The 13,429-nt window shown below is 33.7% G+C and overlaps 1 protein-coding gene across 3 annotated transcripts in view; it reads left to right on the forward strand.

Annotated features, from left to right (window-relative positions):
- LOC146997585 (uncharacterized) overlaps nucleotides 1-13,076 on the forward strand; it is an 83,667-nt gene extending 70,591 nt beyond the window's left edge. For all 3 annotated transcript variants that reach the window (XM_085815112.1, XM_085815110.1, XM_085815111.1), the window contains 2 exons: nucleotides 2,114-2,208; nucleotides 12,329-13,076. In XM_085815112.1, the coding sequence (XP_085671238.1) occupies nucleotides 2,114-2,208; nucleotides 12,329-12,806 (573 nt within the window). In that variant the 3' untranslated portion in view covers nucleotides 12,807-13,076. The remainder of the gene's footprint in view (nucleotides 1-2,113; nucleotides 2,209-12,328) is intronic.
- Nucleotides 13,077-13,429: the final 353 nt, after the last annotated feature.

Consider the following 13,429-nt stretch of genomic DNA (forward strand, 5'->3'; position numbering starts at 1 on the left):
TCAACGTATTTGGCTCAACAGAATGCATTTTAGCAGAAATGGTTTTCCTGCCGCCAGAAACAACTCCGTTCGGATCAGGTAGTAATATCAAATTATAAAACTTATTATCTGCGGCGAACATTCCGACAGTTGATGGATAAAAACCGGTGAAGAAGATAAATATATATTAGAGATCTTTGGAAAAACCACAATATTGTATATGCTACAGAGCAGTAGACTCCAACTCAAATTGCATTCGACCGAATGCACCACCCGAATGTAGCTGACGGACCAGAGTACTTTTTAAAATAAAATTTAAAAACATTTTTAAAGGAAAAAATAATAATTACATAAATAAATTTTAAATTTTACTAGGTATTTATCAAAACTTATGTAATTAATAACAATAATAAAGCAAAGGAAAACATTCAAATTTATATTATTCGAAGTTTAAAATTTTAAACCGAATACCCACAATAAATTTCTATTCGTTATACTTTGTAATTCAAATGCACTGAAGGCTAAACATTAAATTTTAGACTAGCATTTATTTCAAGTAATTCTAATATGTTGAGTTAATCACTAAATAACCGACTTTAATCGGAAAAACAGAAATTTTAGAATATTGATGTTCTGCGAGCTATCGACGGGCAAATGAAATTTACTGTGCCGAGTAAATTTGGATTGCCAATTAAATTGCTTGTACTAATGGGAAATTTTCCCACATTGTCGTAGCTTGAAGTACAAGCATGTAGTGAAAAAACAAAGCTCAATTCATTTTACTTTTTTCCTTCAATAGCAGTCGCGCAAAGCTCGCCTATATCTTTTATGTCTCTAAAACTGTTAAGTACCGTATCTGCAATAGATACATAATCAAAATTTATTTGCGGATGCCACGAGTTTGAGAACACAGCTGTATACAACATCAATCTTTCCTCGAATGAGATGACTGAGAAAGTCTGAAAGGAGTATGGAAGAGTTTAAGACCGGTGACAGAAGAAAATCCATTGTCGATGTCGACGAAATTATCGAATTAGCTACCGAAACAGGGTTAGATAACATAAATACTGAAGGATACTGAAGAATTATTACACGCTATATCTGACGAAATTCTTTCAACCGACAAGCTTTTAAAGAATCAGTAGAACAACAATTGTACGAAGACGATGAAATTAGCGTTTCTCAAGTTGAAGAACAAAATTTTCCAACGGATTTCCTAAAAAAAGTATATCTAAATGTATTTATGTAACGGAAATTATGTTTTCAATTTATACAAAATGATTTAAATTTTGGTAAAAGTTCAAAGGCAAGACGAAGTAACTGATGCGATCGATGTCTTGCTATCGATAGCTACTTGCTGAATGAAATAGGAAAAGGCAAATGATGCTAGACGAACCCTTTACAACAAATAAATAAAAATAGAAGATAGAAAAAATAAAAGAAATAAAATAAAAAATAATATCAACACCACCGTCTTTTATATACTGAAAACGCTGGGTATTTCAAGTGTATCTACATAGCAATAACTTCCGTAACTAAAAGAATTTTCTTTCAGTTTTTTCCGTTAGTTAATTCGGCGCATTCAATTTCTTTGTCCGAGACAACTGCCTCTTCTCGTCGTTTTTATCTCTGTGATATTAGTGTTGTTCATTATAATTCCAAAAATTTCATTGTAAAAGAATGCACCCCGGTACATCCTTTTGCACACAGCTAAAAACGCTAAAAAATGCCATCAAATTGGATAAAATAAATATATGTTCATACAATTTCATTTATTGTGAAGAGTCATATATTCAGAGACACACAAATCTCATGCACTTCATATTAAAAACGTTCTTTACTCTTTTTTTTCCGTGGACTGCAAAAATATCGTGTTCTTTTATGAACAGAATACTTTAAGCTTAAACGTTAACAATATTAGCTCTGAAATATAGTAAAAATTAGTGTTTATACCATTAAGCTTATTTTTATTACGAATAGTTTTAATTGTAAACTTTAAAGAATAATTGAAAATTCAGATATTTGAATGATTTTTATAAATTCTCTTCGACCACTGTTTCATGTAAATATATTAGATTTCTCATCGAGAAAAATGGCATTGCATGTAGTAACCGTTTTAAATTGTATTTTACAGAGGAATGAATCAGAGATTTGTTACGAATATGACGAATGTGCCTTAATGGTATATCAGATGAGAAACAGAAAAAAAATTATGATGCATTATAGAAGGTGAGTGCATATTAACGTAGTTACAGAATGAGTTCATGAGGTAGATTCAGGTTAGTGAAATGTTTCACACATAAATTAACAGCACTACATCAATTTTGGAAACTTTTTTAACTTTGAGAACATTTAAAAACACATGCTTGACTAAGTACGGTTTTGACATTTATAGATCTCAAAAGCTCATTTAAACTTTTTCATGAAAAATAATTTTATAATATTACTTTTATAAAAGAATAAGCATATATATATGTATGTATCTATATACTTATATATATATATATATAAAGAGATTATTGATATAATATATATATAATATAAATGGACTATTGAAATAATAATAACATATATAATATATAAAGGAATTATTGAAATAAGTTTAATTACATACTATTAATATTCCGCAAAATTCTGCGAAATTAGTTTAGTTATAAAATAATAAAGTAGAATATATATTTACAGAGCTTCTTCCTCAAATACTTTCTCAAATATGACATGATTTTTTAGCTTCTAAATTTTTAGCTTTTTAAATCGAAAACTATAAGTCAGTTTATAATTAATGCTCTATTAATGCGGTCCATTTCAAATTAGAGCACCTTTTAATTTAATAGCGAAATACTTTAAATAGTACTTAACTTTCTCTGAATATTTCTGAAAGGGAATAAAGTAAGGATTATTTTTTAAATATTATTTAAAACTTGTAACTGACTTATTATAAAATGTAAGGGGAATAATTATTTTAATTATACTTATTAGATTTTTTTACCCTTAATTTCCACAATATATATTCCAAAACAAAACTCTTTATTACTTTCTTAAATACGCATCTCAAAGAATTTGCTTTACAATACCCTTTAACAGATTGCTTTCCAGTACGAACAATTCTTGCTTAAATAGTTTTAAAGTATTTGTCAACAGGATGTCAATTTATGTTTAAAATTCAATGTTAAGATTATTATACAGTGGTGGCCAAAATTGTGGACACTTTTGGAAATTTTTATGTTTTTGAGCTTTGTATGCTTATAGAAAATGTTACGTTTCGCAAAATGAAAATTTGTATATATCATTTTAGAGAAAATTTATTACTGAATTCAATACAAAACACAAAATTCAATTATTTGCAATACAAAAAAAGTTATATGTACTTTAATATAAATAAAAAACACAGTTATGAAGTGGTTTGTAATGTCTAGCTTTCCTGGCCAATCAATGTTCTTGTTCTGAGAACCAATCAAATGTAACTGCCAGTAGAAGCTGACATCATGTTTACACTTGAAGTAATTCATTATTTTGCTTTGTTCTGTAGAAGGAGAACCTGTTTCTTATACACTGCAATTACAAGTAGGAATTTTTGTAAAAATTTTTAATATTTAGTCAAGAAGCAATGACATCAAATAAAAGAGTAGATTGGACACCTAGAAAGAAATGTAATATTATTGTGTTACGAGAAAGTGGTCTTTCCTATGCTGAAATTGCAAGACAGATGGGTGGTTCAGGTCATCTTTCGCCCCATGCAGGGGCGAAAGATCAAACATCTGTCTTCCATCCAAAGGCCATTTGCTCTTAACATTACTCGTGCATATTGCACAACGGCTTCAGACGCAACTCCTTCCAAAAACGTGAAAGGAAAATACTTTAAAAAGTAATAGTTAAGTTACATAATATTTAAGTACAAGAATAACTTTTAGCTTTTAGCTATAATTTTGAAATTTCATATTAAGGGTATTAAAATGTTTAGTCATTTCTGTCTCTATATCGAAATTTTACGGAATTTCAAAGCTTCTTCATGAAAATCAAAATTTTGGAATAGAAGGTTTTGAAATTTGAAAGAAATAAACAGAATACATGAGAATTGTCTTCTATTCTTCAGATAAACTAATATTAGAAATTTTGATTGTGCGATTAGTGTTTAGAATGGGAAGACGTTTTGAAATACTTAAATCAGAGGACCGCGGAAGAATGTTTTGAAATCTCGAATCAAAGGCGTTTTTATGGCGTGTAACCACTATCTAAATTTTAGACCAAAATGTTTGTTCTATGACAGCTAATTCTGGGTACAAATTAGCAAGTTTCAGGTGGCAATTGTGTAGTTCACATTCAATTTTGGAAGAATTAAAAGATTTTTTGAAGGCACCATAGGTTGGTTTTTAATTATATTTTATATGAATGAAATTTTGGGAAAATGGTTTCCGGTTACACTTGAAGCGTATAAGGTATTTCTCCCATCTTCTTGTCGTGCCTTCGTGGTGTGGTGGTCTGCACACTGGGCAGGTATTCCAGAGGTCCGCGGTTCGATTCCCGGAGAAGGCTTTGTTAATTTTTCATCTTTCCTGCTTCAAAAAAAAAAAAAATCTAATGTCTCTACAAGGGGAAATGAAGATGATTTAGAAACTTCTGTAGATTGAGACTTTGAGAACGTTTAATAATTGAAGGCTAGGTGAAAATTAAAGAAACATATCAGCAGATATTGAATTAAGTACCCAATAAAATCAAACTTAAAAAAAAATCAGTATTAATTTAAAAAAAGAAAAGAAAAGATGAACATATAAGCAAATTAAAGCAACGGAAACTCTAAAGGAGAAGAAAAACTAAGCAAAAATAAATTCATTAATTAAATAAAAACAACCATTTCGAAGCGGGTAAAGTATAAATCAAACTTTAAAAAAAAACTCACTCGGTGAAAGTAAAATTCAGGCAAACGTGGAAAGTAAAATTCAAGAAAATGGAAACTCGAGTGAATACACCTCAAGAAGAAACAGCACAGAATCAAAGACAATGAATAGAAAATAATCATCTGCTTTGAAACGAATTCAATATGAACTAAAATAACATGCTTACGGGCACAAAAAAATTCTCAAATAAATTTTTTTAACTTCTCACAATCCTCAAAATCTTCTAAATTTCGGTTTCCCTTCAAAACGCTTTCAAATTCAGTAAGTTTCCAGAAACACAGAAAGAAATTATTATTTATGCTATTCTCCTTAAAATAAAATTTAACAATAAACGGTTTTTATCCCAAGGGAAAGGCTACTTCATGCGAAATTTATTCTAGCTTAGACATGATCATTTTAAAGACCAATGAAGATTACCAAACAGTTGTCATCGAAAAAACACTTGCATCGATGGTGTAGCTAAAGGCTTAAATGGAGGCCCATGTAATTTTGTTCTCTAAAGATCTTTCACCGTTGAACCTCTCAAAAATAAGAATTGCGATTAAATCTTCACAAATCCTTTCAAATCACTTCTAAAAACTTCTTATCCCACCGACTGCGGAATTCCACCATGCTCTTCCTTAAATTCATAAAAGCAGTATTCCATTCCGTCCCATTGTTTCGAATTTATCGCTATCTCTTGCTCTCTATGTAGTAACTATGTAGTTTCTAGCTTCTGAGTTTCAAGAATTAATATCAATAAACCATTAAAATTTATGTATAGAGTTTGTTAATAACTTTTTATTAATAATTGGATACAATAACTTTCTCCCGGACATTTCATCATGATGATGAACGTTTCATTATGATGATGTAGCCAACGAACGTTTGCATTCTTTATTACTGTGCAACAGATCACGGCAATAAAGAAGATTTAAATAAAGTCCTGTCAATAAATGAATTCCAGTGATCCTCCTGTTCAGTTTACTTTTGAACTTGAGACACCCAATTTCTTTCCAGTCTTTGATATCCTGTTCACACGAATTACATCTAACTTCAGCCTTACTGTGTATCAGAAATCTTCATCTATTTGCCTATTCTGTTGTTTTTAGCATACTTTAAGTTTTCTCCTCCAAGTCAGCTTTTGATTAAGAACTCAACTACTACTTAAGAGCAGTTGCAATTAGAAATGGTTTTCAGCTCAAATAATTGAGCAAATTTTTAATGATAATTTACAGTTCAGTCTGAACATTGGTGTGACATATGGAAATTTCAACTTAATGCAGATATATGCAGCGTCGTCCTGTTTAAATATTACAAGAAGAACCAGCAAGTAAATCTAAACCTCAAGATTAGAATCAAACTCTCCTGAATGCAAACTCTATTAAATAATTAGTGGTTTTAGACAATTTGAATTAATTTCAGTACGTAATATGTCCTTTAAACAAAGCCAACGCTGCTTACTTGGCGATTTACAGTCTCATAAGGAGAAATTCAAACCTAGAGTTAAGCATCAGAAGAACCTTTTATGTTATTCTAATTCGTTCTATTTTATTCTACTCCGTGCTTTGTGGTAACAGCGACCAAGACTGTATAAGAAAAGAATCATAATATTTCAAAACAAAATTCTGAGAATCATCACTAACGCACTGTGGTTTGTACAAAATCAACGACTCCTTCAAGATCTTGAAATTCCACATGCACAAGGTTATATTCTTACAAGTTCTCATATTTTCTTCAAGAAAATCATTAACACTATTCATGCCCATATTACTCATAGAGGCGTAGCTAGGGTTTTCAGCGCCCGGGGACAACTGGAGATTTTGCGCCCCTTTCTGTTTCCCACGAATGGAAAACACTTTATTCTAAAATTTCGTACCATCAATTTGGCGCCCCCTGGATGCTGCGCCCGGGGACAGATGTCCCCCTTGCCCCACCCTAGCTACGCCACTGATTACTCAGTTAGACTACGATCCTAAATGAGCGATGTCGAAAATACCTTTAAAAGATAACGCACAATTGATCACAATGCTGGATATTAATCTACATTCTGATTGAACCTGTATGCGTATTTCATAAGTTCTTTCTTAGTATCTACACTGCTGGCCACCGTAAATGAAACACCCTGAAGGAAGCATGCAAATAACAGGAAATTTACAACATACGTTAGCGAAGGTCAGATATGCAAATGATTAAAATTTCAGCGCAGACGCACATCACGCGCGCCTGTGGCGCCACTTCAAAGCGCTATTTAAGGCTTGGAGTCTTCGACAATTTCAAGTTCGGCAATTATGTTTTTCTTGTTTTTTTTTTTTTTTTTTTTCCCAAAATTACGATCAATTATGCCTCGTAGTAAACAGCGATCATCGTTTGTTCAAGCATCCGAGTTCGACAGAGGAAGGATAGTGGCCTACCGAGAGTGTGGATTATCTTTCAGGGAAATCTGTAGTCGTTTTGGGCAAAACCAAACAACTGTAATGCGGATATGTGACCGTTGGATGCAGGAGGGTACGACGGAACGACGTGTTCGATCGCATTCACCTCAGTGAACCACTTCACGTGATGACAGGAACATTGTGCGCATGGCGGTGACGGATCGCTCAGTCACATCACAAACCATAGCACAGCACATTCAGTCTGTTTAACGCATCATTTAGTATCTGCGCGTACTATTCGACGCCGTTTACAGCAGAATGGTCTGTCCGCAAGACGTCCATTGTTTCGTCTACCCTTGACGCAGAACCACAGACGTCTCCACCGCCAATGGTGCGATGAAAGTAGGATGTGGACGGTAGAATGGAATGAAATTGTCTTTACTGAGAGTCACGCTTCTGTCTGCAACACCACGATGGTCGGATTCAAGTCTGGAGACACCGTGGAGAGAGGATGCTGAACAGCTGCGTTATGCACCGCCACACTGGTCCTGCACCGGGTATTATGGTATGGGGCGGTATTGGATATCACTGGTACTCTTCTGGTACGCATTGTCCGTACTTTAATTAGCCAGCGCTACATCTCCGAGGTGTTGGAGCCAGTTGTCCTTCCTTACCTTCAGGGCTTGCCCACAGCCATATTTCAACAGGATAATGCGCGAACACACGTGGCACGCATTGTCCAAGGTGTTCTTCTCAATCGCCAGATTGAATTGCTTCCCTGGCCGGCTCGCTCTCCGGATCTTTCGCCGATAGAAAACATGTGGTCCATGGTTGCTGAACGATTGACCCAGATTACATCCCAAGCTGCCAAACCAGATCAAATTTGGCAACGTGTGGAAGCTTCTTGGTCTGCTGTACCCCAAGAACACATTCAAAGTCTCTTTGAATCAATGCCGAGGCGTGTGGCAACGGTGATCTCCAACAATGGCGGCTACTCTGGCTACTGATTCTGGAAGGAACCACACTTCACAGAAGTCTATAAATTTAATCATTTGATGCTTGGTCAACATGTTATCTACTAAATAAATTTTGTTGCGATATCTCTTGTCTTTCTTGGTGTTGCAATTTGGGTGGCCAGCAGTGTATATTGTCTTGCATTTAATTTGTATTGTTATTCCTTTGCCCCTTTTCTGGGTACAACAAAGACTTATGGATTTTTGCATTTCTCCATTTCATGTTTCCCACAGCCATTAATTAGCACTACATTATAGTAAATCTTCTCTCTGCCTGCCAGTAAATTTTTATAACCAGCTTGGGCTAGCGTCTACTTCTGCGATGGAATCGAAGAGTAAAACACCATGGTAGCCACAACAATTTGCCATATTGATTAAATTTTCTAGCCGATTGCGGCTGCACTTAGCGCTTATGTGTACATAGCCGCCAACGTCCTACAGCTCTCCTAAATTCAGGTAAATTGCTGTTTCAAAGCCACGGTCAACGGCTAACAGTCGCATTGATCATTTCCAGTCCTGCAAATGACGAAGAAAATTCGAATTATATCCGAAATGTTAGCCCTGAAAACTCATTTGTTGCTATAGTAGCGTTATCATTTGTTCTTTTGGTTTGCTATTTTAGTTTAAAAAATGGTTTTTGTTGTTATTAATGTTTGCATTAACTTTCTTTTCTCTATATAAATTACGTTTTGACAATAGAAGACTGTTCAACTTTAAAATAAGTACACTAATTAATAAGGACTCCAGTATCTCTAAACATGTTATCGGCAACATAATTAATTATCAACGAGATTTTTTAAGATTTGAAAAAAAAAAAAAAAAAAAAAAAACTGCGCTGAGTTTGGAAGCCATTTAATCTGTTAATTTAATTTGTTCAATATGATGATTTAATTTATTCAATATGTTAAGGCCTTAATTAATAATACTTTTAATTTTCAACTATAAACACTGCACATAGGTGACTTTAATTTTTCTAGTTATTTATTAAAGGGAATATTTAAATCTAAAAACGAGATATTTACTGGATGCGTAACAATTGTACATATTTAAATAATAATCTTTTCCACAAACGGCCATTTATATTCCAGTCTTATTTCACGCCCAAAGACGTTTAATAAAAAAAAGTTGTATTTATAATTTTTACGTACCGTAATTTCCGGAAGAAAGGCCGCATCAGCGTAAACGCCGCACTCGAGAAAAATGGCGGGAAAAAAATTAAAATTACACAGAAACGCCGCATCAGCGTAAACGCCGCAATAGATTAAATAGAGCGTGACATCGTCGTGGGCCGTATAGATGCGAAATCTCAACCTAAGTCCTGATATATGACATACCAGTTAAGAAAAATGCATGAAATGAAACCATAACTCAAAAATAAATTAAAGGTAAGAAATATGGAAAATATATTTACCTTCACGTATATACTTATATTTACCCACTAAAGAAGTCCATATTTGTAATACTCAGACTATATTATAAAAAATTGCAGTAACGAAATATTAAATTTGGATGACAAAAGGAAATTTTAAATTTTACTTACAAAAGAAACTACAGCAAACTATACATCATATGAAGCCATCAAAATCTGATTCTTCACCATCTGAATTAAAAAGATTTAGTAAATCCTGATCTAAGTCTTCCAGATCGTCACATTCATCCTCTTGGTTTACAGTCTCTTTATCTAAGGATATAATTTCAGCTTCTTTGAACCCTGCTATTATTGACGATGTTTTTACCGATTTCCACGCACTTCCTACCCACTTTGCAACTTCTTCATAAGATGCTCTACGCATTTTAACGCTTTTGGTATACGTATGCAATCCTTCACTCATCCAACACTCCCACCGCTTTCGGACTTCAGCTTTGAAGGATTTATTACCTGACAAATCTAACGGTTGTAAGATTTTTGTCAAACCACCAGGAATTATTGCTTCGGTCGTAGACAATTTTTGACATCTGGTTTTCACTGACTCAAGTAAATGAGCACGCATGGAATCCATTATCAATAACCCTTTTGGTTGGAAAAAAGATCCCATACGACACTGCCAAACTTTTTGTAGCCACTCATGCATGATTGTTTCGCACATCCAGCCGTTCTCGTTTGCACAAATAATTACATCATTAGGAAAATCTCCCTTCGGAATAGTCTTTCGTTTAAAAATGATCATCGGCTTTAGCTTGTCACCGTTTGCGGCACAAGCTAACACACATGTAAATGACGTTCTTTCATGCCCCGTCGTAAGCACAGATACAGTTTTTGCACCAGTTTCATCAACAGTTCTGTTTGAAGGAGAGTCGAAAGCTAACGGCGTTTCATCCATATTTATTATCTGTGACCGAAGAAGTTTTTTTTTGTCAATAATATATGTCATATATTTTAGAAAAGATGCCTTTTTATCCTGCCAGTCCATTGGTAATTGTTGCCCGACTGTTGTTCTAGTACGCACAGAAATATTTTTTCTTTTCAGAAATCTGCTACACCTCCTTTGAAATCATTTATGTTCATTCGTTTTGCTATAAATTTTGCTTGTAAGCGAATTTTTACAGTCGAAATTGCCATTCCCTTTCCTCGTTGCTCCTTTATCCAGTTCGCAAGGTCGTCCTCTAGATTCGGCCACCTTACAGTACCACTTCTTTTGGCTCGTTTATGTTGTGGCATATTTTTAAGAAGTTCTTTTTCAGTTTTCCAACGTCGAACACATCTCTCGTCCACTTCAAACTCTCGAGCTGCTGCTCGATTTCCAATTTGTTCAGCACGTGAAATTACATTAAGCTTAAAACCAGCAGTATAGCTTCTGTGCCGTTTAGGTGACATTTTCAAAAATTTTCCGTTCCCTTCTTACTTAAAACTATCCAACAAGTACTTGTACCCAAACTGATGGGATCTGTATCTGGCAGAATGCGAAGAAAAATTGATTCATGCTGAAGGGGAAATACGTCAGAATTCGTTATTGCGAGGCAGGTGGAGTCTTGTCCGCCTTTGAAAAAATTGCAGAAAAGGCAGGGGTGGGGAAAGGATGGGTAATGGAAGATTCATCGGATGGCAGAGGAAAGAAACTATTTAAACTGATGACAATGTTGATTTGAAAGGGGGAAGAATGTTATTGTTCTGAGATCTCTTTTAGGGTGAATAAGGCATGTAGGTCCGTTCAAGGAAAAGAATGTAAAGAAAATAACGTTCGCAAAAGGCAACTGAGTGGTCTTTTGTGTGGGAACAGCACCAGTCTATGCATGCACAATGACAAGGCCATCCAAACTATGTACAATGACCATCATAGGAAATATTTTATTTTTAGTGCACTTAAACGCCGCATGTGTAGAAACGCCGCACCCGCTGAAAATTTAAGTTTTAAACACGTAAACGCCGCGGAATCCGTAATTTTCTTCCGGAAATTACGGTAATTATCCAAGACTAAGCATTGAAAAAAACGGGTGACTTCTGGCTCATTTCTAATCATAAATGAGAACCGATAATTAAAATTATAAATTATTTAACGTATTAAAGTAGTTTATATTATTTAAAATATTATGTGTAAACTGTAGCAAATATTAAAAACTTGCAGTTTATTGAAATATCACTTTTTTTAGTGTCAGTTAAAAAGATATTTTTTTAGGAATACACTCACCACCAATTCTGTTAAAAATATCTCAATAATGTCATCTGGCAGGAAAGAGAACAAAAATTAAAAATTATATAAAGGGGAAAATCATCTCCAGCCTTCATCATATTGCGTAACTCACCGACGTTCTTTAATTTTTAAGAACCTAGCTATGCGGGAACTATATGAATGCAGATATTCCATAATAAAATCCATTAGTCTGGGTGCACAATTATAGGCCAGTCGCAATGTTATATTTTAAAATTTGGTGCTAAAACGGATAATATTATTATACTCTAATGTGCACCTACTTTTTAGATTTTCGTCTGTCTTATAGGACAATTATTTCATTAAAAATTTTGGGACAGAGTTATGAATCATTCTGGCATGTAATGAAATGAAATAATGTCTATACTTGTTTGGTATTTTACTTCTCTGATAATTATAAAAGATTTGCTTTATTTTAATTACATTATTTCTTTTCATAGATGCCAATGTAAAGAAGGCACTGAGTGCACGTTTGATGCAGACATGATAACGAGTTGTGGAAATCATAAGCCTTGCAAGGATTATCACTCTCGGCTTTTAAGAGAAAAGAGATCTGCCTATCGATATGTATGCAAAAAAATGAGCGTGAAAAATTATTGCAAAGTTACTACACGTCCTAGACATGTAGGTGGACATCTAACGGACAATATAAAGCACATCGAGAAGAGAATATCACACATCGGTCTTGACATAAATTACACCATTGATGCAATGAAGCTAGGAAAAGAAACGAATCCCCTCGAAACTGAAATAGTTCCCTTCGAAGATCAAGTAACTCACATAGAAAATCAAATATTCTCTCTCGAGAAAGTAATACCTCATGTCAAGAATTTTCAAGTACTTCCGGAGAATAAAGAAATTCAGAATAAAATCAAACATGTTGAAGCGATAATCAAAAATGTTGAAGCGATAATATAAGTATTGCTTGCTTCGGGAAATGAAAACAATCATCTCTATGTTGAATGGGTTCGAATGAGAATCAGAGAATAAAGCAGCTCCTTTTTGAAATGAAAATTCCACTTTTTCAAAATGTTTTAGATTGAATCATTTTCTTTCTTTTTTTTTCTTTTTTTTTTTTTTTTTTCTTTTCTGGTTAATTATTATTATTTCATGTGAGTTAGGAATTGTGAATCCAGCTCTAATTAGTTTTAAAATTATTATATTAATAAAAAATTATTCTATTAATTATATGCGCTGTTGTTAATGCACTTCTATAATCAAAGACATTACGATTACACGGATGGATTCACAAGCAAAATTACTTCATTTCTCATTTATTTCAGCTATCTAGAAGATATATCTCTAAAAGTTTACTTTTTACTGAAAAAGAAAATTAAAAGTTTCTTCTGGTTTGAACTATAAGAACTTGCTTAAAACTTACCGAGTACAAGTCCCAGCTGTCTGCACATTTCGACTGTACAGTAAATTTACCCACTGATGTAAATATTTACCTTCCTCCGGGTATCTGTCATTTTAATCCTGTTTAACATAATCAAGCAAAGTTAAATAACACAATCAGTCCTGAATGAAGTGTTTTGATT

Source organism: Stegodyphus dumicola, chromosome 4, assembly GCF_044657685.1.
Source record: "Stegodyphus dumicola isolate Sdum_Otavi_A_Nest chromosome 4, ASM4465768v1".
Taxonomy (NCBI): Eukaryota; Metazoa; Arthropoda; class Arachnida; order Araneae; family Eresidae; genus Stegodyphus; species Stegodyphus dumicola.